We start from the raw sequence: 27,827 nt of genomic DNA, 5'->3' as shown, positions 1-27,827 counted from the left end.
TTTTGAAAAATTAGACAAATTATTCACAAAATGCAACTTATATCCTGAAAATACGGTACTCATCTTCTATGTGTCTGTCACCATCAAAAGATTGCTTTTCTCCCAGCACTGTGCTCTCCTAAGTGACATGGAGGGGTACCAAAGGACATGAGCCTCCATCACTTTTGACACATGTCTTGGATTTAAAAAAACAAGTTAGTTGATGATAGCAAAAGTGAGCACAATTTTTGTGTTGTAAAATTCTACACCCACAACGTACAGACTCAAACCCACAAACTAGTTTGTGACACAAAGTGGAATAGTGGTGGGTGGCAGGATTCCCTTTGAAACCTGTGGGGTAGAACAGCTTGTTTGCAAGCGTGCATGCATGAGGGACGTTCTGCACGGTGCAACTCCCCAACAACTTGAAAAAGATGAACTTTGCCCTTTTCTACACACTCACTCTCTAACCCAGACAAAAACAAGATTAAGCCTGCTCATCTTTATGCCGCACTGATTGCCTTCCAAGTGGGAGCCTGCATGGACTGTGGGTGGTTCTGAAACAGCGTGCTCGTTAATTAAAGATAGGCTAATTACTGGCGCTTCTCAGCCGGGCTTTTGCGCTGCTGATAAGAGGATAATCCTGGAGAGAAAGGAGGAGATTGTGGTGGTCCCGGGTAGACTAGGCCTCCTGCTCGACTGGGCCGGCAGAAAATACAGCCCCTTTCCTTCAATCCTCTGCTCCCTCTCAGCTTCTTTAAAGAACGGGCCCTGTAATCAGAATATACAATATGGAAGCAGCCTGAGCTTCAGCCAGAGGAAGCCAGCTTAAGAGACTCAAAGACAGGCTGGCTGATCGCTTCATTTTTTTTGTACACAATCTTCAGGGCAAAATACATCTTGAAGCATTAGACTAACTCTTTTTGTCGCAAAATACAAGTTTTCTCCAACACAAAAACAGATTGGAGGCTAGTTTTTCTGTCTGGTGCAGCCGAGTATGAACAAGTATGCAATAAAGGCAGACAAGAAAACAATCTCATTAACGGTCCACCTCACTTTCACGTGACTGGAAGGTTTAATGCCTAACCGTGTTTCCAACCCATATTTTGTTGCAGGGAGTCAGCCATTAGCTCTTGCTGGGCTGTTCCCATATGCTAGGCCTTCACAGATCTATAATTCAGAGGTGGCAGATGTCTCCATGCATAATTCATGAGTGCCGCTCCATGCCTGGTTTGCAATCATTTCTAGTGGTAGAACCAACGTGAGGTCTTTGCCTATGGAGGCTGTACTCCATGTTGACCTGCAGGTGCTGCTTCGCCGCAGTTTCAGGATGTAACGTGAGATTTTCTGAGGGGGATCATGGAGTCCAGGAGGCGCACTCGCGTTATGAGAAAGGACCAGGATTGTCTTAAAAGTGGAATTTTCTTGATTGCAGTGAAATGTTACATGTCGGAGTAGAAATCTATATGCCAACTCTAAAAAATACACCAAAAAACAAACACAACACGAACTGTGGTCAACATTTCATGATGAATAGACGATTGAAAAATCATGGATATTCATCTTCTGCAAGAGTCGTAAGGTATACTCAGATTGGAAAAGTCTATTGGTTTGGACAGAGCACTTAATTTAGTCCGGATTGAGTCCTGAAGATTTCATTTGGTCTTTATTCAGACTGACATCTACCAGAGATTTTCAAGGTGACTACATTTTGTACTTTTATCATTTAAAGTGTAGGAGATTTTTTTTCATTTTTTTGCTTGGCTTTATTAGTCAACATATGAGGATCAAAAGAAAAATCATAATTTTGTCTTATTCCTTTGAGGTTTTAGTAAAATCAGGTGTGCTGAGGAAGAGCCAGACTTTGTACGTGTATGATCTATACAGCAAATCACACCTACATACCTGAGCAGACGTCAGCTCTGTGTGCTGATAGAGAGGCTCCGAGATAAAACACAAACACACAGCCTAGATCACAAGCTGCCGCCAGCGCCAAGTCTGTCCGGCGCTGAACCGGCAACTTGATACCTCCTCCGGAGCCGTGCAGAGGAGGAGATGGGTGTGGGAGAGAAGCTTCCATAAAGTCTGGTGGACTGTAACCTGAGATCCCAGCAGACAGCCATGGAGCCGGCAGTCAAGCACGCAGAAGCGTGTGTGTTGGGGTGTGCGTGCGTGTGTTTGTGCATCTGTGTGTTTTGAGATTTGGACTGGTGACATGCTTATTAACACACAGGGGATCAAGCCTATATGAAATAACAAAGCATCACTAAAAGTCATTTTTAGGCTAAACTTATGCATCAAAATCACAGGAAAACAAACCCTGAACAAATGCAACTTTTCCTGCTTGTCCACGTCTGAAAGTGTGTAATTTAGTGAGCAGATCTTTTTCACACAGTTATGTAGCTCAGAGTGCAATCATCCAGCCTTTTCTCTGTTATCTCACTATACTTTAAATCTGATAGTGCTCTCTGTACTTTAGCTTTGGCAGGGGCCCGATCTTTTACACGTGCACCGTTTTACTGTAAACATGACGTTTCATCAGCAAATATGGGTCATTCAGTTTAAGACACCAAAGAGCTTCAGAAAAAAAAAATACATAATATATATATATATATATATATATATATATATATATATATATAAAATATTGCCTTTGTAGCTTTTTAAACAAAAAAAAATCACGTTTCCAAATGTGTTTAGATGACTGCTTTTAATGTACAGGATTACCTGGAAATGGATGAGTGCTGCTTTAATATTTAAGCATTCCTCTGATTAGAATAACAGACATGATTGGACCAACTGAGGTCATATGACTCATTATTTGTCTTGGGCTAATCTGAAGACGGTTTCCCAGCTGGCTATCTTAAACTGATGTGGCGTAAGTGAAGCTTAATGGGCGGGACAAATGTGTATGGTAGAGCTGTTTCCCTAAATTTAGGAAACAGTTGCCACACTATCGTTTGTATAAGTTAACCCATAAAGACCCAGACCCATTTTTTCTTAAAAATAAAATTATGTGGAAAACACCCCTTAACCAAGTAGACCGCAGAAAACACTTCAGAAATGTTTTTGTTAAACTCATGTCACTATGGGTTCTTGTAGGTTAAAACTAAAGCACAAAATTAGTGGAAGTACTTTATAATGTGTGTGGAGTTAGGAGATTGGGACATAGAGAAACATACTGTTTGACACCCCCCAACAGCAGGTAGAGGTGTGGTTATTTGTTGGTTTACCAATAAACTGAAAGGAAAAAATGGTCATTGGATGTGTGGATCAAAAAAAGTCCAAGTGAGTTAAGTGGATTTTACATTTTCCACTATAGCCTGTCTGGGAGAATAGATATTTTTTTAGCTTGGTTTACAAAGTGGAAAGACTTTAAGCTGCTGACACTGGACCAAACATAATGAATGCTAAACTTTGGAGAATCGCTTTTCAGCAGTTTTAGCAACCATATCAGATCTAAGGCATTAGTCCAGGGGTTCTCGAGGGCTGGTGTCGTACATGTTTTCCAAACCTGCCACTGAAGCTCCTTTTTGGCCAAACCCACCTGGTCCAGGTAATCTGTGGCAGATACGGCAGGGATTCTGGAAAACCAGCCGGAGACCGGCCCTCGAGGCCTGGATTTGGACACCCCTGCCTAAGTCACATACATTGTGGGTTTTTGGATTGTTTAGGCCCATAGACTGCATCTTTAAGAGAGTACAGCTGCATCTGGACTATTAGGCAGAATTGCATCACACAAACTGATCCCATTGGCTCCTTCAGAGGCTTCAACAGGAAAGTTGCCTCTACAGGTGTCTTTATGCCACACTTTAGTCATTAGTGAGGTGTGCATACTGCCCCCTTATTGACCGCACATGAACAGCGCACACACGGAGGAGTGTGCATGTTATGCCCACACACACACTTGACTGTCTAATTTTATAATGTCTAACAGCTAGGCTGCACGCAATGAGACACACAACACGAGTGTTTATCACTTAACAGGCCCATTGTGAAGTGCACAGAGTTCAGGAGGGTTAGGAAAAAAATTAAAATCTATACGATTGTACCTGTGTTCCACCGACTTTACCCTTCCGTGTTGTTTTAGTGTTCGCTACAACCCGTCACCCGCCTATAAAAAAAAAAATGCATGAATATTTTTGCTACTACGGGCACACCGAGTGGTCAAAAAACGTTCTGCGGGCCACCAATGTTCCCCGTAAAAGTTTGCCCGTTTTTTTTTCTTTTTCTTTTTTGCTCACAGACGGTTCATATCTACATGTGAGGGGAGTTGTGACTCCACTGACCTGCTCCTTTCGGTTCACTTAATCACGCAATCCCAGGAGCTGCAAGAACTGTTTCGTAGAATTGAATTCTGATACAAAGCAAAGCATGGTCTGCAGGAGCAAATCTGCAGGAGCAAAATGACCAGGAAGTGTGTGAGATGAATCCGCATATGCATGTCAAACCACCGACTGGCTGCTGCACTCCTTCAGCTTTCCTCTGGAGTGCAGAGTTGTAAAATCTTTGACAGTTTGACAGATTTGGGATCAGAACCAGCTGTTTTACCATCAGATATATGAAGGAATATCTTACCGTTTACGTACCAAATTGTTGTTTTTGCTTCTTATTAGACTTACAATTGAATGTGTTTTCATGCTCTGTTGTTTTAGGTAGGATTAAATCCTACAAAATGTAACTTCCAGTTTTCATGGCAGATGTCTTAGAGTATCATGCAGATGATGAGATAAAGAAATATGATTTTTTTTCTACAACTTTATTCAGCTGCAACAACTTACAAGAGGCCATCATCCAGAAGGACTAAGACATCAACAAGGAGACAAGTGCAGTCAGCTGCCATCCTGCTTTGTTAGAGGGAGCTGGCCTTTCCAGATGTGATGGCAGTGTGTGTGCGAGTGTGTGTTTGTGGAGTAAATTCTAAGAAGAGGAAAGGAGGAGTGAACGGGTGATGTGTTTGTCTTTGGACTGGCAGAAGGACAGGAGCCTTTTGTGAAGCTGCAGTGGGTGATGAGGTTAACTGAGCCACGGCAGAGCCAAGACTCTGCCTGGGATATTGACAGGTTGGAACCTGAGGGCTCCTGCAGGAAAGCAACACACTGCCAGAGGCTTGGTTACCACCACCGCCTGCCTGCCTCAGAGGGAAGGGAATAAGGAGAGTTGGATGAAGGAAGCAGGGAGGGTCATGTGGAAACAGTTGCTAAAGACAATAATCTGAGATTTTTTTTAGGAGAAGGGGAATTATAGGATGGGAACAAGTGATTTTCCTAGATGATGGTCAGCCAAGTCTAGCACCTCATGAAATGAAATGCTGCAAATGAACAAATTCAGCCTAAAACTGACTAAATATTTACAAAAATTGCATTTTTTTCGGTTAAAATTTTGTAAAAAACAAAACAGCTAATTATAACAAAATTGTGTTGATTCACCGTGTTTGTGGGCTCACATTGCCGCTTTTAGCGAGAAAGGAGATGAGCATGTCTGGTTCAGGGTCATTTTACCATGGTAACGTAGGACCAGGTCAGAAGGTGATTGGCTTCACTGAGAAGGGTGCTGCAGGCTGTTTGTTGATTCTCTGATAGAGGCGGCCTACCTCTGACCTCCACACAGATCGATGGTGTCTCCTTAAACTTTCATTTGTCCTCGTTTTGCCCACTCTCAGCCCCTCTGAGCTCAGTTAAATTGCAGCTTTTGAAACAAACACATCAGCAGCTCAAACCCATCTGTTTATTCTAAGTGTTTTTACATCCTTATTATGGAATTTTATACATTTGTTGTGGATCTACAGGATTTTTCATATCGGGGAAGTCGTTTGGCTTTTGATGTTTAAAAATTGTACGTCAGTTTTGTAAATTTCCAGACACACAGTGATTTCAGAGAATTATATCAATGCTATAGAGAACTTGAGCGTGGGGTGGGGAGTCCCTCCTACGTAGGAAAGCCTTTAAGAAGCTCCTTCCTGCATCTTTACCTCCTTCGTTGCACTTTTGCTTCTTCCTGTCCTCTCGCCCCCTCATTCTCACTTTCACTACCCGTAATCCCCGGTGTTGCCAACCTGGTTGTCTGAAGTTCCTCTGCTAAATCGTGGGGCTGCGTGGGCGCTTGTTTTATTTTTAATTTCTTGATGCTTCTTACGCGTGCTTTCCATCCCGGGGTCACCCTTTTCCAGTCCCCCCCCACACACAGGGTATCACCTGTGAAAGGCGTTTTGGTTTAGCGGTGCTGAAACAGAACGAGTGACGCGACATGTCATACTGTTAGCTCCCAAAACTGACAAGTCAAAATATAGCCTGTGTGTCACTGCATTCCTGTTACCATCTATCATCCTCAAGCTGCAGCACTTTATCGCTATTTGAGTGTAACTTGCAGCACATTCAGGAAAATATGACTTTTCCGCTCTAGATAATCTTTTGGAATTTTTTTAAGTACACAATCTGGATAAATTCAACTTTTTCTGCTTAGAAAAGCTCTGATATTTCATTATTTTGTCATCACCAAGAAATTTAAAACACAGATTGCTTCTCCCGCTATGGTGCCATCAACCCCACCTGTTAGTCTTTAAGACAACAAATCAAAAAAACCTTTTTAGAAACTATGACAGCATCACAACTTGACTAAGCATCAGAATGACACATCAGTCTTTTCAAATTTGTCCTAGCAGTGGATGAATGGTTGTGTTTTTGGGTGTGAGTGTTCGGTACAGTATATCATCTCCAGAGAGTTGGGCTGTCGCGGCCTTGGGAGGGCTGTGTCGTGGCCGTGGCTGCATGGAGCGGCAGCAGCAGCACAGGAAACGCGTCAAAGCGCTGAGAGCTAAATGGAACCAGATGTCTGAGGCTACCGACCGGGGGATTCTCGCTGTGGAACAAGAACGTCAGCGGGGGAAGTTCACTTCCCCTCACTGTGTTGCTGTTATCTCTGTATCTCTGGGTTCGGCTGTTTACTTATCTCTCTCTGTCGAAGCGCTTCGCTGAAGATAAATGACATTGGTATGAAGAAATTATCTGTACTGATCATTTTCTGAACATCCTGCATAGCACTGAAACACTGCAAGCTCAGAACATAGAACCATATTCACAACTGTGCGGATAAGTACGGGAGGTAATTATAAGGCTTAGTAAAAACTCCCATGAAGGCAGCTCCCAGCCTCCTTCACAGAGAAAACTCTGTGTCTTCACTGTCTCCGGCGCTGGCCTCTGTCCTCGTCGTAGGAGATGGAGTTGGCCTCCTTTCTGTGCCTGGGAGCATTGCCTGCCCTCATCCGCTTCACTGCCTCTGACTTTTTCTCACACATACAGTGCACACACATTTGAGCACACACTCAGAGACGCACACTTATTCACTCAGGCACGGCGATCATACATGTCACATGTGCATATATGACCCATGCACTGCTGAGGCTGTGACTCCAGCTGACTTCCACTACGGGCTACGGAAATATAGTCCTACCAAAGTCACCAGCATTACTTTATCATAGCCAATGATATCTTGCAGGTAAGGTCAGGACAAATCCTGAGTTCTACTGAAGATGTCTGTCCTGTTGGAGATGAGTTGTTTCTCTCCATTCTCATCAAATGTAGGCTTTTAAAACAATTTTATCTTAACTTTTAAAGGGAATTTTAAAAGGGTCATCAAAAATTACCAGAACTGAAACATAAGAATTTTTTTTCTAAAATATATATTTTTTTGATCACTATATTATATCAATAATCGCACAGTCTTGATTAAAAGGGATTCTCTTTTGTTCAAACTTTCAAAGCTCAACATCAGAAACATAAATGTATTGAACCAAACTGGCCATCATGCCCTAACAAATGTTTTATAGGATTTACTTCCATGTCAAAACATCCACTAATAAACACAATATTTACACATTCATGCTTGAGCAACAACAGATATCAAATTTGGTAAACTTGATCAAACCAAAACACCCATCACTACCACCCAAAATACTTCGGTAAGTGACAGATGACAGTCATTAAAACTATGATTAATCAGCATACAAGACACCATGCCCTTTATGTTTTACCGATTTGGTGATATATAGCAATATCTTGTGTGACAATGTTTGTACCGATTTTTAAAATGCTGGCAAGATGATATTTAATTATTTATGAGCGTCCTTCAGCGTCTTACTTCTGTTTTCCATCGAAACCCCTAACCACTAGTTGGCAGCACAGCACACTGAGCCTCTTTGAGCAGCTCTAAACCTCACCAAAACAAATAGTGAAAAAAAATATTGAAAAGTTGTTGTGGTACAGTCTTGGGATGTTTCACAAACGTATTGCACCGAGAGACGCATAACACAAAACGGATGGTATTGCCAGACTCTTGCCAGTACACACCCCTAGTTTTTATGTTAAAAATGTCCTATATTCATGAAGTTTGGCTGCCAAATGAGAATCAATTCAGGAGTTTGAAACGATACGTCAAAGGATGTTTGAGTTGATCAGAATTTTTTTTTTTCAATTAAATCTTAAACTAAACACAAAAATCAGCTTCCAGTGTTTACATTTTAGATTTTGCAGTTTTCTACAAAAGTTTTTATGGATCATTCAAGGAACTGTATTAATGTCAGTGATATGAAAAAAAATACATTTTTAAGTGATTGACTGTATAAGAGAACTGGACGGAGTAGGTGTGATGTCACCCAAAGAAATTGGCTTACTTCTGGCTTCAACTAAATTATTTCAATTGAGTCGATTTTATTTATTTATTTATTTATTTATTTATTTATTTATTTATTTTTTACGATACGGATGTCGCCATGTTGGAGCCAGGCAACATCAGTAATCAGTGATTGGTCCAAATCGGTCTGAGTTCATGTTTCTATGGCAATCGCTCTTACCAATCAGGAGTAAGTGTGAGAGCCATAACACATGGCAGGGGGTTTGGGAGAATTAATTGTCAAACATTTAAAACGTTTGACGTCGAGGCCAGCAGGTACATGCTTTTATTGAGGTCTCTGATTGGCCTCTAACTTTAATAATTTCCAATAAAGAAACATATGAGAAAAAAATGAGGATTTGCAAGAACACGTTAAATAGTTATTCTTACAAATATAATAACTGAATAATAGCTGTTTATTTCTCTATTGAAGTCTATGGGATTTTCACTCTTTGGAACTCAGAAGGGGAGGAGTCTTCCAGTCCAGTTCTCATATAGTCAATAGGCCCTGTTTGAGGTAGACCCCGCCCTTGAAGTGACCGCACCTTTTATGTAAAGCTAACAATCCTAATGTAGCAAACTCAAGCTATTAGTCCTAATTAGAAACCTAAAACAGTAAATATACAAATATAAATCACACATGGATTTGAACTGTTCTGTGTACTTTGTGAAATCATCATCATCCATCAGGGTCATGGGGTTGCTGGAGCCTACACTGCAAAACACTGAATCTTTTACGTAAAAAGTCTTTGAGGAATTTTAGGTAAGATCATTTTTCTTAACCCTTTGGTCAATTTCTCTCTTTTTTTGGTTATGTAAAGAAAATCTGCCAATGGGGTAAGGGTAAGGGGCCCGTTGCCATCATTCGTCTAGCAAAGGCGGGTTTCACCAGACCGGTCCATCAGAGAATGTACGTTTTCATAACTGCAATATTAAAAAGCTTTAAGCTGCTTCGTCAGACTCAAGTTTCTGAGGAGTGTGTTGGTTTGGTTCTGCTGTAAATGTAGAGCAGTTGTTTTTCTTGTTGCAGTTTATTAAGAATTTTTTTCTCTTAAGATTATATTTTTGTGGTTTGAACTTTTACAGATTAAGACCAGAATAACAACAAACTAATTGAAAATCTAATGAACAATGACTTTTATACAGGAAAAGTCGTCATTTTTGTTTTTCCTTTCAGCCCAGTGAGTTTGGTTCTTGAGCAGGTAACACCCCTCGGGCACTTTGCCCAAAGGGCAGCTGACTGCAAAAGCTAAATGTCAAGCCCTGAGTTGCATAAAAACAAACATTCAAGTGCATAGATGCAAGTCTGTGAGTGGCGGAAAGACAAATTCTTTCAGTGCTTGGGCAGAGCTGTTTTCTTGGCTGCTTGGAGGGGAATCGACACAGCCTGAAGGTTCCGCATAGCTGTGTGGAAGAGCAGCTTTCAGCAGCCAGTTAGTCCCATCGCATAGACACGTGCACACGCACACACACAAACTCTGTCCCCTCTGACCCCGGCCTTTCCTGCCCCTGGCTGATGTATTGGCTGATGCCTGCCCTGTGTCTGCAGAGTGAGAGAAAAGGAGGAGGGGAGCAAAAGTGTGTGTGTACGTACGTGCGCGTGTGTTCGTGGCCTGTCCCAGCGAATCGATATCCGTCTCGTATCCGTGAGCTGTGTCTGACCCCTGGCCGACCTTGCTTAGCGTTGGCAGTTGGAGTTTGGTTTTTTTGTTGGGATGTGAAAACGTGAGAGGCACACTGAGTTTTACCTCGCCACTAATGGAGGAGCAAAGTCTTGACTTACAAACGACAGTTCAAGCCACAAATCTGCAGCGTCTGCAGAAGTGCAGGAATAACTTCTTGGTGGAGATTACTACTTTAGTGTTAGTCAGAAATAAGTGCAAAATTTGGAATTTGCCTCACTAACCTACAGTATGGGACGATAGTGCGGAGAACAAAGATAAAAGTTTGTTTTTGTTGGAATTTTCCGACGGACTCTGTTGTGCTTATGGCTGAGAGGCAGTGAGCCACTTGGATGTGTGTGTTTGTGTGAGTCCAGCACACAACTCGCCTTGACGTCATTTAGCTAGTTGCACTCAGCCTTGCGTGTTGCTGGGTGCTGATAGAGGCTCCGGTTCCCGGCCTAAGCAGGGCTACGGGTGCTAGCAGCCGGCGGCACTAATTGAACTCTGCCGCAAATGTTAGGGAGGAGGGGAGGAGCTGGCTGTCAGTGAGAAAGAGAGAAAAGAAAAAAAAAAGAGAAGGAAGAAAAAAAAAATAACGTAGCGAGGGCGAAGTGCCCCTGGGGGTTGGGTCCCTGCCTGCTTCCCTGCCTGCCTGCCTGCCTTTCGTTTCTCCAGCTCCTTCCCCCCTCCCTGTCTAAATAGCCGTGCCGGCGCTCCAGGGCTTCCTGTGCCTTATCTGCTGATAATTGGGCACTGGAGCTCCACAGCTCGCTTATGAAATATAGATTCCTGACGGAGGGGAAGGTTGGGGCCGGAGGAGGCAAGGTGGTGGAGGGAGTATGCAGGCAGAAAAAAAGCCCCTGGTCCTATCAGTGATTGTGGAGCCTTGTGGGCTCCGCAGTGTTGCTCTGGCTCATTTAGCAAACGCAGCCCTGCGCCGAGCAGCCCACACCGCCTCAGACAATTGAAAGATAATGCTTTGTTCCTATTGTTCGTTCTACCCTCAGGTTTCAAAGAGAATGGAACGTAAAGGTGATTGCAGTTGATGTCAGATAAGGTGAAATCTGAACAGATTTCAAACATCTTGGTTATAATTATTTTAGTATTCTGTGGCCATGTCAACAAAAAATACTAAGCAGAGTTGGAGCAAATGGATAATTTCTGTTGAAGGATGTTTGTTTGGATGCCGTCTCTTGATGGAACGTCATTGGATCCCAACAGGAAGGCTGAATCGCCGGAGAAGAAGAAACGAGGCTGTCTCTGCTGGGTTTTCAGGGCGTCATTCTCATTCGAGGTTACGTATGTGTACGCTTTGAGCAAGGCTTTTTTTTTTTTTTACTTTTCATTTTAATTTCACAGCTCATCTAATGTCTTTAGAGCAGATTTAGTCGCATCAGAAGAAAAACAAAACTTTCCTCCTGCAGAAATAAACATTTCAACAAAACATCCTATTTAATCCTTTAGTTAGTAGCAGTGAGTTTCACTGCACATTAACTTTTTTTATTAATTTTTAATTGGAAAAGATCCAACTCTGAAATACATATGGGATTTAACAGGATGGCTGAAGGCTCACTCTCCTTCAGTCGTCATGGAAATGAGGTCTTAACAGAGCAAAATAAGTCAATCAAATAATCAATTGAATATTGAAACTTTTCCCTTAACTGTCTCGTTTTATGTTCTAACATTTAAACATGCAAGAAAAAAGGACATATTGCTAACCAGTTAGTTTTATGAAATTGTAAATACCTGTCATATGGTCTCGATCAAATCCGACACATGCTGAGCTTCTAGGTGGCTTTAGTAGACTGAATCACCATGTGAAGAATAAAATTGTCAACTTTTTAGTTTGGTCAAAGATTTGTCCTTCCCTGAGTCCACAGAACGTTGAAGATGTACCAGTCCTTTACAAAAATACTAGTTTTAGTTCCATCAGCAAGAGTGTTTTAAGACTTAAGAAGGTTTCAACACTTCAGGGGCCATTTGGGTCGATTTCTTACTGATCACAACCCAGTGGGAACCACAAAGTTCACCCTTTAGAAAATAAAACACAGATTTGCACATTTATGTCACCGTTACTATTGGGGCAAATATAAACAAACTGTTGTTTCTTTGGAATAAATAAAATATAAACGTAAAGAAAAAAATAGTCTTTTTTTTTTTAAACAATGAAATAATTTTACTTGACAGATGTAAACAAGACTTCCTTTCAAAATAAAGTGTCACATGCGACCATCTCAATGCAGCAACTGTAATAGTATGTGGTGTAATGTCAGCGGTGATTAAAACAGTTTATTCTATAGTTTGTGATGAATTTCAGCTACAAATCTGTAAATTTTACGAACCAAAATTAAATTGGAGCTAAATAGATAACCCTTACACCATTTTTAAACCACCCTTAAAATCTTTGAATTTGTTTAAAAAAATTGAAAATCCACCTTATAATCCAGTGGTTCTGCTCGCTGACCTTCAATTGATTTTCTGTGGTACACGGTGCACAAAAGTCTGTCAAAATGTTTTACTTGTGAAACGTAATGTTCTTTAACTGTTTGTGGATGAGTTGAATAAAGTTTGAGTTAGTTTACTTTATTGCTTATTTATTTTTTACTTAAGTTACTTTTTAAAATTTAAAACTCATTTTTCTTAAATCAGAGAGCCACAGTGGAGGAGTAAAGGAGCCTCATGTGGCTCTAGACCCCTGAACTGAGAGTAGAATCCTCATAGGGCAGGACTGGCTGGTCTGGACCAGAGTTTGTTTGGGTAAATGAGAGCCTACATTTACTCTGGAGCTGGCCAAACTGGAGATCCAACAGTCCACTATATTACGACAGAGATTATCATCTGGTTCTAGATGTATGATGAACACTAGTGAGCCGAAGAGAGGAGGAGAAATGAAAGTAAACAGCGCAACGCCCTGATCATACAGGTGCCTAAAGTATGCTGCTTTGAAGTCCCCTCTGATGAAAATCATGTTTTTTTGAGTTTTCAAAAAACTATACTTCAGATCAACATAAAAAAATGCTTTTTAAGAAATTAAGGTTTAAGATTTTTGGTTAAAAACTTCATAATCATAATTAAAACACTACTGGGAACACTTAGGAGGACTTTATTCTGGTTAAGAAGTGTGGTAATACCCTCATGTATCAGGTCATCAAAAATGTGCTCGTTAAGGATGGACACCCGTCTATTTTGCTGATACCCGGCTTTATTAATAAGACAGAGCAGACCGTGGGTCTTTGTAAAAAAGAAAGTCAAAGGCCTAATCCAAAGAGAATTTGTTTGATCTTTGAAACAAAACCCCGTAGACTCCTTTGGATAAACCGGTGATCTCATGTCTAATGGGCAGCTTGGAGTCTCTACGCTCCTGCAATCTGCCCTTTGTGACCTGCAAACAGGACAAAGCTGCTTTAGCTATTCACTGCATCTGAAAGTTGTGGTTTTATTTCATTCTAAGGGAATAAAAAAAAGAACTCAAGAGACATGCTTGAATCAAAACTTAAAAATCTTGGTAAATGGTTTAAACCTCAAAAGAAGGAGAAATCAAACCATATGATAGTGTTGTATTTTTTAGCATTTGTGGCTAAATCAAGCTGAATTCACCAGACTATCCAGCGAAAAGTGATGATGTTGCCATGTTTTTACTTTGTATTTTATCCTGATATTGACTGCAATTACTCAAATTTCACAAAAGCCATTTATATGTTATCGTAGACTGAAGGCAGAAGCTGGTACTCTGGATTTTCTTGCATGTTTCTTCATCATCTTGCAGTTTTGCTGAATCAAGGAACTCCTGTTCTGAATTATGTCTTCTTTGCTGCACAATATTACCACTGGAATTATCCCTATGACCATATAACTGCCGTTCATACTCGACGAACCCTACACCCCACCCTCTTAATATTTCTGCTCAAACATTAGCGGCTTGTTGGTCAACAGAAAATGCAAATGCCAACACAATAGACATGATATTTTTTTTGTTTCAATTCCGATTAGTGAGGGGGCCATGTGGCAGATTTATGGCCCTGTTTTCTTTCCTGTGGGTTCCCAGCACATTAATCACCTCTTTCCCAGCCTGTTTGATCCTCAGTTCATCTACCTGCCAAGGCAGCTGCCTCATCGTGTGTCTTTTCTCTGACTGCTGCAAACTGTTAACTGGTGGACAGTCTGTACCTCAACCAGGCAGTTCCTGCACCTAGGTCGGCGTTGGGATGTCTGACCAGACAGTTGTTCATTTGGTAATATAAGAAGTCCTCAGGGAAACATTTATGAGGAGTTAAAGTTTGATGCCACTGTGGGAGATTAGATGTTGCTAAACATGCCCCCATGAAATGGAAAATATGTGAATCTTTGAAATCAAAAGTGCAGGATACACACGCCTTTAACCTCAGTACCTCTTGACTGAAGTTACACTATACCTAAACAAAACATTTTTAAGCTCCTGGGCATGAGCTGCAGACCCCAACGCAGGTATTGCAGTATCGTGTTCTGTGTTACGATCAAGTAACACCCGTATCCTTCACCTGACATTTGGTTACCATCCGCCTGGGATTAACGGAGCTATTTTGGTTTGTCTGGAAACAGTTTGAGACGGAGCAAAGTCTCTCCAGTCTTTTCGTGCTGCGTTGGAGGCTGAGTCATCCGCAGCCAGGCGTTTCGACTGGGATAATGTCCCAATCTCTGGTGGCCATATTCGCTTGTGTTTATACTGCTTCCACCACAGCTTTGTGAATGAGGCGGCAGCTCACTTTCCTCCAATGGAAGCATCAGCCTTTGCTCCTTCGTCTTTTGACATCCTACGTCAAGAGCCCGGTGTGTTTGTGTGGGACAGGTTTGGAAGGTGGCATTGACCAATGCAATTGGTACCTATAAGGAAAGGCAGTCAGGCAAGAGTGCCAATTGAAACAGATGATGGTGTACTATTCTGGACAGACATAACATTTGTTAACATCTTCCTGACTGGAGCTTCTGTGATCTGCAAACGTTTGCATTTATAACTACTGGTACTGTATTTCCCACACCACAAGGTGAACTTCAACAACAGTGCACCTTAGTACGACAGAGTATTACGGCCAGTTTAAAAAACAAAAAGAGAATATTAAAACAGAACTCTAAATCTTGTAAATTTTACGAGAAAAAAGGCATAACTGTTACTAAAGTTCTATATTTATGACTTAAAAATCATAGGCTATTTTTTTAATCTTGTAAATTTTCATGTTTTTAAGTAATAAACTTGTGACTTTAGATCTCAAAAATGTATAAGAAAAAATACATAAATTCACAAGAAAAGAAGTCATACACTGACGAGAAAAGAAGTTGTCTGTTTATCTCAGCCGTATCAATGAAAGACGGAGAGCATGTTGTGAAGCTTTATTTTCTAGATCGGTATCAAAAACAAAGAAATTCTGACCTTTTTGCGGACTCAAAATCAAATTATTTTCAGTGAGGCTGAGTTTCTAAGGTTCGGTGTCTGTAATGCGGAGTTTCATATGTAAAATAAAGAGCTCAGAGACACCACTTTATTCTGCCCTTTCAACTCACGTACCCAGAAGTCACCTTACGTCACAGGTGTCGAACTGCAGGCCTCGAGGGCCAGCGTCCTACATGTTTTCCAACCAACCTGCCATTGAAGCTCCTTATCGGCTAAACACACCTGATCCAGGTAATCAGCAGGAAATAAGGCAGGATGTCAAAAAACAGCAGGACGTCAGCCCTCGAGGCCATGTTTCTGTCATGTGCAGGAGGACCAGCAAAGGAGAGTGAAAACAGTGTTGCATACAGCCCCTTCTCCACATTTCAACACAAAACAACAAAGAGGAATGAAAATAGTTACATTAGCACAAGAACATTGAAAATTCAGGAAACTGGGCCTCTTCAGACGGAAGCACCACACAGAGTTGGAGGAGATCTCGTCTTTCGTGGAGGAAGAAATGACTGGAAATGAGCAGCTGCAGGCATATCCATGACTTCATCAATGGGGATTGCAGAGATCCTGCAAGCCGCCCATCAATGATTAAAACTTTAATAAACTTTAAACCAAACAACCAAACATTTGTAAGATTTTAAACATTCAGCTTACCTGTTGAAATCTAAGATGCTTTTTACAGTTTAGTGGGTCTGCTGCTGCACGCGGTGTTTGCTCACTGGACTGTAGGCTCACTTCCACTTCAGTCTCACAAATTTACGAGATTTGAAGTGGTAAATTTACGGAAAAAAAAAAAAGTGCGATAATGCATCCCATGTAGTGGGATAATGCCTGACAAAGTGTTTTGCCGCACCCCATGGAAACCTGAATTGTCAGAAAGCGAGGGATTGTTTCTTCATGAGGTGTGATTAATTTGTGTTAATAATGTTGACGGCTCTAGTTTTTTTTTTTTTTTAACAAGTTGCAAACAAGGTAGAGTGTCATTGTAAATACGCTAATTCCGCTAACGTCTAGCTGTATTGGACCAACAAGGTTGGAAGTTGGCGTAGTAAAATTATTACAGTAAGTTTTTTAAAGCTTTTTGTCATTTGTTTTTATGTCCATGGAAAAGAATAAAAGAAAAAAAGTCTTTTGCAGTATAGTTTTATCAAAGAGAATTACAGATGTTCTGCTCACCTGGAAGTGTGTCAGACTCCTCTGTATTCACGGTGAACTGCTCGCCTCCCGCAAAAAAACGGATGGTGGACTTCTCCATCAACCGCAAACTTTACCCAATGCTTAAGAAAACACTGGTGCTAATATTTCTAGAAAAATCCTGTCGTCACCATCCCAAAATAAAACAATGATCAATTTCCTCATTATTGATTTCTGAAAGATGACGGCCAAGTTCTGCCCCCACAGCTGGTCCTCTGCTCTGCGCAGCAGCCGTCTGATCGACGTTCATCTTCCACCTCATTTATTAAAATAGGAGATTGCTTTTGTCCAGAAAATACAAATAATTGCCATATTCTCTCGTTTATTCACTACTCACAAGTACAAAACTTAAAACAACTTAAGTCTCGGTTCTAGCTCCATAGTTCTCCATGTCATTTAAGTGATTTTTCATGGCGAGCTTGATTTGCTGGGAGCAATTTAAAAAAATATAAATACGATATATTTTACTTAATTTTTTTGATGGCCTACAATTTACTCTCACTTAATTCTCGCAACCGCTGTATTGGCCACCCCTTCCATAGCACATGCACATTATATTACCAAAAGTATTCACTCACCTGGTTTGACTCACATATGAACTGAAGTGCCATTCCATTCCTAACCCATAGAGTTCAGTATGATGTGGGTCCACCTTTAGCAGCTATTACAGCATCAGCTCTTTTGGGAAGGCTGTCCATAAGGTTGGGGAATGTGTTTCTAGCAATTTTTGACATTTCTTCCAAAAGCGCATTGGTCAGCTCACACTCTGATGTTGGTGGAGAAGGTCTGGCTCTCAGTGCCCACTCTAATTCATCCCAAAGGTGTTCTATGAGGTTCAGGTCAGAACTCTGTGCAGGTCAGTCCAGTTCATCCACATCATATTCTGTCATCCATGTCTTTATGGACCTTGCTGGAAGAGGAAGGGGCCGCTCCAAACTGTTCCCATAAGGTTGGGAGCATGGAATTGTTCAAAATGTTCTGTATCCTGAAGGATTCAAAGTTCCTTTCACTTGAACTAAGGGGGCTGAAAAACAGGCCCACACCATCATTCCTCCTCCACCAAATCAGTCTGAAATGTACTGTTCTTCTGCAACCTCCAAACCCAGACTGGTCCATCAGATTTCCAGATGGAAAAGCGTGATTCATAACTCCAGGGAAGGCGTCTCCACTGCTCTAGAGTCCAGTGGCGGTGTGCTGTACACCACTGCATCCGACGCTTTGAATTGCACTTGGTGATGTGCGGTTTGGATGCAGCTGCTCGGCCATGGAAACCAATTCCATGTAGCTCTCTGCGTTCTGTACTTGGGCTAATCTGAAGGTCACATGATGTTTGGAGTTTCTAGTGACTGAGCAGAAAGTCTTTGATCTCTTTGCTCTATGGGCTTCAGCATCCAGTGACCCCTCTCCAGTTGCTGTTGTTCCCAAACTCTTCAATTTTATTCTTATATAGCTGACAGTTGACTGTAGAATATTTAGGAAGCTTCATGACTGGATTTGTTGCACAGGTGGCACCCTATGACAGTTCCACGGTGGAATTCACTGAGAGCGGAACATTCTTTCACAAATGTTTGTAAAAACAGTCTGAGTGTTTAATTTGATACACCTGTGGCCAGGCAAGTGATTAGGACTCCTGATTCTGATCACTTGGATGGGTGAGCCAATACTTTTGGTGATATAGTGTACTTCAATTGTAGGAAGTATAGTCTACTAACTAGTCCTGTAACATTTTAAGTTACAATACATAGATTTTATATAAAAATATGCTTCAATATACTGCCTCACTTTTTGTAAGGACAAAGTACTTGTATTTGTGTTACACTTGGATTACTCTTTGCTGAGGGGGGGGCACAAACCTCACAGACACATGTTCAATATTCAGAAATGCACCAGGAAGCTCAAAAATGACTCAAATGTCTTCTGGCACATTAATCCTGCACCACATTTTTATAGAAACCATCTACAATAGAATATTTTTTTTCAAGTTATTAAGCAAATAATTAATTCTAGCATACAAACCTCTCAACAGCCTAACATCATTATGGCGGGCTTTAACTTTCCGCGCCTCTGACCTCATCCCTCCTGAAAGACGACCGCAGAGCTTCCAGACTTTGCTTATTAACGACAAACTCACATGAGCGGATGCTCTGGAGGACTTCATGTCAAGTGGAAATGAGTAATTAATATTTAATGGGGTTTCCCACTTTGCAACAACCCGTCCCGCCACCATGTTGTGAATGTTAATAAGCATTAATAAATTATTCTTGATTTAGAAATTCTGCCGGTTTTCTTTCAGAGGCTCTACCAAGCAGATGGTTGGGAACTTCCATATTTCTGATAAATTAAACTTTGCTTACGTTTCTGGCAATGGTTCAACCAGAAAAAGATGATCCAGGTTAGGAGCACGTTCCTTCACCGGGTGAAGGAGTTTAAGGATCTGGACGTTAAGCTCAAAGGAGGAAAGGATGAATCATGAGATCAGACGACAAATTGGCGCTGCGACTGCAGTAATGTGGACTTTTTACTGGGCCGTTGAGGTAAAAAGAGAGCAGGGTCAGATGTAAAAGCTCTCAATTTACTGTGCCGTTTCTCTTCCTAACTTCATTTATGGCCATAAGCTGTGGGGTTGTGAACAAACAGATAAGATCACAATTACAAGCAGCAGAAATGAGATTCCTTTGCAGTGTGAAAGTAAGGTGAGAAGCTAAACCATCAGGAGGAACTTACAGCAGAGCAGGTACTCCTCAACACTGAGAGGAGTCTGGGATCAGGACATTTGGTGAGAATGCTTCACCAGAAAGGCGGTGGAGGTTTAAACAACTGGGAGGAGGTTCACAACACTGAAGAGATTGTATTTATTCTCTGTCCTACGTGCCTTTGTGGTCATTTGAAAGAAGTGGCTTGAAGAAGGTAAACCTGGGCTTTTCTCGTGTAAATGCTTCTCCTGCAACCCAAACTAAAGCAGTGATGGATAGATTTAATGAATGGAGTAAATTATAAAAACATCTCCCAAATGGGAATAATTTCATTTGATCAGTGGTAAATTAACTTGTCGGGAACGAGTGGTGTAGGACCCAATATGTAGGTGACTTGGCTAGATGGCAGAAACATGAGCTTTGTCCGAATCCCTTCACTACTCACTATATAGTGCTTTGGACATTTGGTAGTGATGTCCAAATCTACAATTCCAAAATTGAGTGCCCTAGAAATTTCCCAGAAGTCTCTGCAAAAAATGGTGCTCACTACATTTGCGAATATAGACCACAATGCATTGTGTTTGAACAATTTTTGCAAAAAAAATGTGTTTAATTGTATTTTTATAATAAACTATCCACATTTTAATCACCAGAATACAGTGGCATCATAAATAGACGTCATAAAATGTTGTATAGATTAGATTTTCACTTCATATTTGTTTTTTGAAAAAAAAAAAAAAAAAAAATAGTGCGCGTGGTGTCTGAATTGCTTTCACCATCCAGGGCACTACATATTTACTGCACTGTATAGTTTTTATAAGTAGTTAGTGATTATGATGGGAATTCAGACATATAGCCCTAAACATTTAATAATTAAACACGTCAAAACACACGGATAAATTAAAAAAAAAAGCGACAAAGCAGATGAACTGAGAGTGAAGGACTGAAAACCAGACGCCTAAATACACTAAGTGTAATTAACTGAAATGAAAACAGCTGTTGATAATAATGAACATCAAGCTGGTGTGACTGACAGGAGGACACATCAGAACAAAACATAACATAATATATCACTGAAAAACCAAACTAAACCCCACAATCTTCATATAACTTGTTTTAAAACACAAAAAACACTTAAAAAGGCTTATATATTTTATTAATTCTTTGTATATCAAATTATATTTAGATAATAACTTTGAGGATGATGTGCATTTTCAGAAATTGACGGACGATGAGGAAGTCTGCTTCAGTGAAGCCTGTTAATAACCGATAATGCACACTTTGTCTGGCATTTTCCTGCTCATACCATGGTCACTTACGAAAAAAATAAATGTTCAATCAAATGTTAGTACATTATTCTTGTTTTTTTTTTAGGTTTAAATCACTTTTAAAATGTCTTTAAAATGATCACATTAACCAAACAGTTTAAAGAAAACTACATTTTATTTATTTTTTAAATGTATATAAATTATGTTAATAATTGGAATACCATTTGGCGTTTAAGCAAGTCCAGTGAAATAGAACATTTGAGCTCTGTGACCAGAACTTCTGTTTTAGGTGTGATAAATCACTTTATAATCCACACCCTGCAGCCAATCAGAATGGAGTATTCACCCGTATCATGGGATCAGACACAAGCTACTAACATCTTGATACTGTGAAAGTAAAGGGCTTGTTCTATCAAACCTCTCTAAATATTTGACATATCTCATTACACTCATTATTGTCTGCAATTATTAACAAAATATTCTTAAGCCTTGTTTTTTAGCGTACTGCTACATTCACTCTGGACATGTGACACGCATTCAAGAACGTGCTAAACCTGGGTTCTTGAACGTGCTTTTGGTGCTAACACTGAACTGTCGCCACGTGATAATAGCACATGTACCTACAGCTGGAAAAGACTTGGTGCGACAATGTCAAAGCAGTTTGAATCTTGCTCCAAGCTTTTTCTTTTACAGCTCTGGTCCAAAATATGGAAGACTTGCTGTCATATAATTATGAACAGGTATAAACCAGAATTACAGTATTAATTGCGCCATCTTGATCAATTTTCATAGGGTTGAGAGTTCCATTAATCAAAAGGGACGCCCATATATGCGGCTTTACCAAATAGAAGTCTCCTGATTGGATAACTTTCAACGGCCACTTAATGGGTGCATGTTTTGTACGTACTTGTGTAGCTGCGAAAAGTGCATTTACTAGCAATTACATAGTGATTAGCATTACTATTATGTAAAAAGTGTTTTTCACAAATTCAAACCTGTAGTTTGTCTTTTTTAGTACAATGATCATCACTTATATGGTCCTTGTGATTTAGTTGTTTTCACATCAATTTTTGGCTAAACTGAGTCGTATTATTTTTTCTAATTTTGAAAAAAATAAGGAAAATATTTTTTTGTAAGACTACAAAAAGAGAAAAACTACATTTAGCTTTAATGCAGTCATTTATACTGATTTAGTTGATATATGACATCCGTGATAAATTTAATCGACATAAACTTGTCAGGATGTTCCCTGGATGGAATTCCCCTCTCCACATATGTTGTTGTATAGAACGAGATTTCTTGATTCCTTCACCTGAACTCCTTGAGTCGCTGGCAGCCCCCTTCCCTCTTTAACACTCTGACACTGAGTGAGGAGGATCAGTCTCATGCTCCTCCACACAGGAAGCAAGCTTTCGCATTCAACAAACAGCAAAGGAATCTGCAGGATAAGCAGGAAAGAGACTGTGGCTAAAACTCTCAACCCTCAAACAACACAGGAAGGTGATAGATAAGCACAGGAGAGATTGGAGGAAACAAGTGTTGCCTCTCTTTCCCTTTAAGAATTCATGAGGCCCTTTCCACTAAGACTGAACTTTTCTCTTTCAGCAGATGGAATTCACTGAAATCATCTGTACACAATGAGATTTGAGACGTCTAATTGAGGTTAACTATTTTACTCAATAATCTGAATTCACATCTCCTTATAATATTAATAAAATGAATTATCCACCCTGTTTTATCATCTTTTGGACAATAAATGCAAAACCTTCCATCCTATGTTACCCCCCTCCCCAATACAATCACATAGACAAACGTGTGAACATGAAAACAGGCATCAAACACACACACATGCACAACAACACACAGAATAAGCTACCCTGAGAGGGAGTGCTGTATTGGGTTTTCTTTAGGAAGTGCAGCTCCTTCAAAGCTCTGGTCAGATGAAAGGCAAAGAGTTGCATCGATCGGCCCAGAGCAGGGGGTAGTGCAGCCGGCCCTGTGTGTGTGTGTGTGCTAGAGTGTGTGTGTTCTGGTTGCATGGTGGTTGGTGGGGGAGCAGAGCTAGCTTGTGTGTCTGATGCAGGGCTGCCAGCCAGTCAAGGAGCAAAAGGCCAGAGGGAGGGTGTGCGGGGCGGCTTCGAGGGGGAGGGCGGCGGGTTGTCGCAGCGGCCCTGTGGTTTCACCGTAACCCCCTGGCCTCTCGGTGCCGAATGTACAGCACGTGCACACGCATGCATGCACCAGCGTGCTTGTGTGCACAAACACTTCCAGCACCAGTCTGCTGTTGTTGATGATAGCTGTCAGAGGATGAAGCAACATGGCTGCGAGCGAGGAAGAGCCAACTGACAAACGCTCACAAAAAAAACATCCACTTATCTGTTCTAACATCGAGGGCTGCAGAGAAATATTTAAAAGATAAAATGCATATTTAAAGTTAAGTCTTTCATTTTTATGACTTAAAAATAACTTAACTTAAGCACAATCTCAGTACTTCTTTTGATATAAATGTAATGTTTGCCACAAGGAAAATTTAGATTTTGGTTGTTTTTAACGTGTTCTGATGATGGAGAACATATAAAAAAAATTAAGCTTTAATTGTGTTTCTGTGTATTTCTTTATTCAAATCGTGAATCGAGAGCCAAATAAAATGCTGTTGGACAAAGCCTGTACCACTCACATAGACGAATAGATCCATTAATGTATTTTATTTCCTCATCTGAGCTGGCATCTGACTCCAAACCTTACAGCTTTATAGCTCTTATATTGGTCGCCATTTTAATTGCTCCGGGAATGTTAGTTTGGAGTTGCGCGCCAGAGAGTGTAACCTAAGGGATGATGGGAAATGAAGGCGGGCTTACAAGAGTCGAGCTCTCAACTTGAAGGCAAATTTCTAATGAACCATAAAATGACTTTTTTTTTTTACCTTAAAACTACATAATCATAATCAAAATACCACTGGAAATTATTTAAATATAAAAACTTGATTTATCTTTGTTGATTTAATTAAAATTAATGTGTGTTTATGGTGACAAAGTAGGACTAGCACTGTTCCATGCCCTTAACAAACATTTTTTTTAATTATGGAAAAAAACTGTCAGAAAAAAAAATAAATAAATAAAAACTTTCAAAAATGTATGTTTTACTGATATTTTAAAAAATGATACATTAAATAAATATAACCTGAGACTGAGAGAGTAGTTTGGAACTTAATAAATTACATACATCTAAGAGAATATGGTTACTACATGAAATGCTTTTACTTCAGTTCTCATGTACTGCTTTTTAGTTCTTTTTTTAATCTTTAACCATGAACCTACTCATAAAAAAGGAACTGAAGAACATTAATATAAAGCTGCTTTTTAAAATACTGTAACAAATAGACAAAACACATTTTCAAATTTAAATTAGAATTTTTTGGATTTTTATTTTTATATATTATTGACATTAAAGCCAGCACAACATCTGACACAAGTTAGTTTTTCATGTAACACTTGTTGCTAATATACAGTGGATTCAATTCTGCTAATATATTAAAAAATGCTTTTTGAATGAATGTCCTACAAATTAATTTTGTTGTTTACCCGCCATGTCTTAAAGTCCGGTCAGTGAAAATATTGTCTGACTTTAAACCGGTCCGTGATCACATAGAGGCAACACATGAAACAGCTTGTTAGTATAGCGTCATGCTAATGCTAATGCTAATCACCAAATCGAGAATTTTTATTGAACTTTCTGTTGTGGCTTTAAGTCCAGCGGGTTTTTCCTCCAGTTCTAACTGGAACCCGTTAAAAATTGTCAGATGTCCCGCTGTTTCATCAGCCAAAACTAAACGTTACACGATTACCGGAAGTGACCATGGGGGTGTTGTGTCTCGCGTGCTTGTTTACCTCATGTGCAGACAGTAGAGGAAGAGAGGCCAAAAGAAATTCACCAAAAGGAGAGCAAATAAACATAACTTGCAAACATTTACTCAAAATGTGGCGACTGACACATTATGTTGATTTCAGAGATTTCAAATAAATGTCTATCAACTTTTTTCTATCGAGAAAAAGTTAGATCGTGATATATATCATTATCGTCAACATTGGGAGGGGTCTTCTGGATCCCACAGCATGCCGAACTTTTTTTTTTTTGCATGATTTTTAATTTTCAATAGTGTCCATGGGAGACTTCAAAATCCTCTCCACCTATGTCCACTTTGTAATAGGAGGGATGACACTTCAATGTAAGAGTAGGGTCATCTGGACCCACGAGATAGCACAAGGGCTACAAGTGCTTGATTTTTGCTAACTTTGCTAGCTTGATGGATATCAGTTTAGCAGTCGGCACAGACACTTTAAGAAAGTAGTGGATAGATCTTCAACATGTGACTGAGCAATTAGACATAAATGATTTGGATGTGGTGGAGAATCCAGTAGTTTTTCAAAATATTACTTCCTCCAGAATTAGAAATAAAACTGTAAAAACAGCCTGGGAGTTGGGGACCCCGCCCTAATGTACAACTCAAACAAAAGCAAATGTGTTCATTTATATGAACATGAAACTAAATTATAAAATTTACCAGAAAAAAGTTGTACAATTTATAAGCCATAATCAAAGCAACAAAAAATGTATTTTGAGTTGTTTTTCCATGTCTTTAAAGGTCTTCTCTGTGAGGTTGCTAGATTTTCAGTTCAAAATGCTTCCTGTGACATGCATAACTTCTGTCTTATCGGTTTCATTCGAACCTTCAGGACCGTGTGTGGCCTTGGGTTAGGTGTATACGACCCTTTGTGCCTTCTGCCCCAGGGGAGAGATCGGCCCGGGCGACTCGCTAATTGAAATGTGTTGGCGACTCGTTGAGGTCTCGGCTCCAGTTTCAGGGCTATTTCAATCCACAGTGCTGATTGCTGGTTTCACATCACACAGGGACAAAAAAAAAATCAATAGTAGCTGGAAGCGGCGGGGTCCGTTCCTTGCAATAAGACATTAATGCTTTGTAGAGGAGGGTGTGATATTTATCATTTTTCCTTTTGTCGGTGCAGATCAGTCTGAAGTACAGGGCATATCTGAGTCCCAGACAAGAAGAACAAAGGTTAAAGGCATACAAAGGTCAAGTTTTTCCATTTAAAAAACAATATTACATTTGTTCATCTAGTATTTTGATGTGTACTCTTAACATTATACCATTGGTGATTAGGATTCTGTCTACCTTGTAAGAGTAATCTTGTTTGGCTTTTTTGGGATTAGATAATTCTATTTTTCGTCTAAATTATGATCATATATGTCCGAGCTGATATAAAGAGGTTCTATGCGTTCTGCATTGTTTCAGATCACTGGACTGGATCTCCTGAAGGCTTATGGAGCCTTCTATCTGGGCTTTGGCTGCTGGTGCTGCTGCCCGTCGAACACAGAGTGAGCCCTTTGAAAAATGGATTGCGGAAGAGATAAGAAATAATTTATGTTCCTATCACTGCCTCGCACAAATATGGTGGGGAATACTGTGCCAATAACTCCCACAAACTCAGAGAGGCACGCTATCTTTTACTGCACAAATTATTAACGGCGCTTGGGAGGAAGGGGAGACGCTGTGCATTTTTTGCTAGATAGACCTGGCTCATTGCTCGTTGAAGCTTGGAGTTCGCCGCAGAGCTTTTCAGTCAAAGATAAGAAGTCCTGAACTTCAGAATGGGGTTAAGTTCAAAACGGGTTCAGATTACGTGGAGTTTTTTAAGTAAAAAAAAAAGTTATACATTCACATATTAAGGAATAGCTTCATTTATGCAGGATGGCTGTGGAGTCACCGTTGTTTGTGCGTGCGTGAGTTTCCCCTTCCCTGTGTTTGTGTGTGAACAGCCAAAGATGGGAGAAGGGGAGAGAGGTCCAAAGGGGAGTGTTGAAGGAGGATACTTGGGGTCGGGTGTCCGCTCGCCTCTGTCGGCTGGCGTTGACAGCTACAGACGCTGGTCTAAAATGAGAATCCTCTTGGGCCGCCTGCCTGCCCATCCAGCAAGAAAATAAATCCCATGTGGAAGAGTTGCTGTGTGGGATCAGAGACAGCCGCCTGACCCCCCAGATCCATCGGGGGAGGCCAAGGGCGCCGGTGCGACAGCATGACCCCCCCACCCCCCACCTCCCCTCCCGTCTGGTTTAATGTTACATAGCCGCCTTGCAAACCCGCAGATTTGAAGGTTTGAGGATGTTATACCCAAAAGTTGTTTAGTAATAATCCAATTTTGAGGCAGAATTTACATCATAAGTTTATTTTCTATCATTGGCAAAGTGTCTCCAAAATGCACAACTCGGTCAAATATTTATTTTGAAACATTTCTGTATCTTTCCAATGTCTTTCCGTTATTGTTAGCCCAGAGACTATAGACCCTTCAATATGTTCTAATATTAAATTCCACAAATTCCAGCATTGCAGAGTTGAACTCCCTGCAGGTTCCCTAAGAAGCTTCATATCTTGATCAAATGAAACAAGTCAGCAAAAGCAGCATTTTAAAGAAGGAAACAAACGTATAATCACAGGACTGATCTGTTGCAAACATTTTAGTATCTCAACCGACAAAGTCAAGCAGGAAAATAAGTTTATCCACGCTCAGTTTGGGTGAAATATTTTGATGATTTTATGCTAAAACTCTAACCTGCCAATACTGGACACATGAATTCTAATCAAAGTTGTTGGATTTAAAAGGGCTAATAGTTTTTCCAAAAAAGAAAAACAGGCATATCACTTACAAATTGACAGTTGAAATTTAAAATCAAATCAAATCAAACTTTATTTGTATAGCACTTATAAAAAAAATATATTTCACTCAAAGTGCTTTACATAAAACATAATAAAATATGTTCTAATAGCTCAGTTATAAGTATGGTCCTCACTTTTGAGTTTTGAAACGTAAAGACCCACTAAAATAATCTTTTGAACTATTTTTTAGCCAAAAAACTGTTGTTTTCTACA

At 40.2% G+C, this 27,827-nt stretch overlaps 1 protein-coding gene across 4 annotated transcripts in view; it reads left to right on the top strand.

The window, feature by feature from the left end:
• samd11 (sterile alpha motif domain containing 11) overlaps window positions 1-27,827 on the top strand; it is a 105,439-nt gene that overhangs the window by 10,134 nt on the left and 67,478 nt on the right. For 2 of the 4 annotated variants that reach the window (XM_024292349.2, XM_024292353.2), the window contains one exon: window positions 26,196-26,278. The exons of 1 other annotated variant lie outside the window; for it this stretch is intronic. In XM_024292349.2, the coding sequence (XP_024148117.1) occupies window positions 26,224-26,278 (55 nt within the window). In that variant the 5' untranslated portion in view covers window positions 26,196-26,223. Of the gene's footprint in view, window positions 1-25,895; window positions 25,976-26,195; window positions 26,279-27,827 lie in introns of those variants that run through there. One more of the 4 variants, XM_024292350.2, reaches the window with a different exon arrangement.

Source organism: Oryzias melastigma, linkage group LG7 (genome assembly GCF_002922805.2).
Source record: "Oryzias melastigma strain HK-1 linkage group LG7, ASM292280v2, whole genome shotgun sequence".
In the NCBI taxonomy this organism is placed as follows: Eukaryota; Metazoa; Chordata; class Actinopteri; order Beloniformes; family Adrianichthyidae; genus Oryzias; species Oryzias melastigma.
The sequence above is the reverse complement of the archived record's forward strand: the minus strand, read 5'-3'. Positions and strand labels throughout refer to the sequence as shown.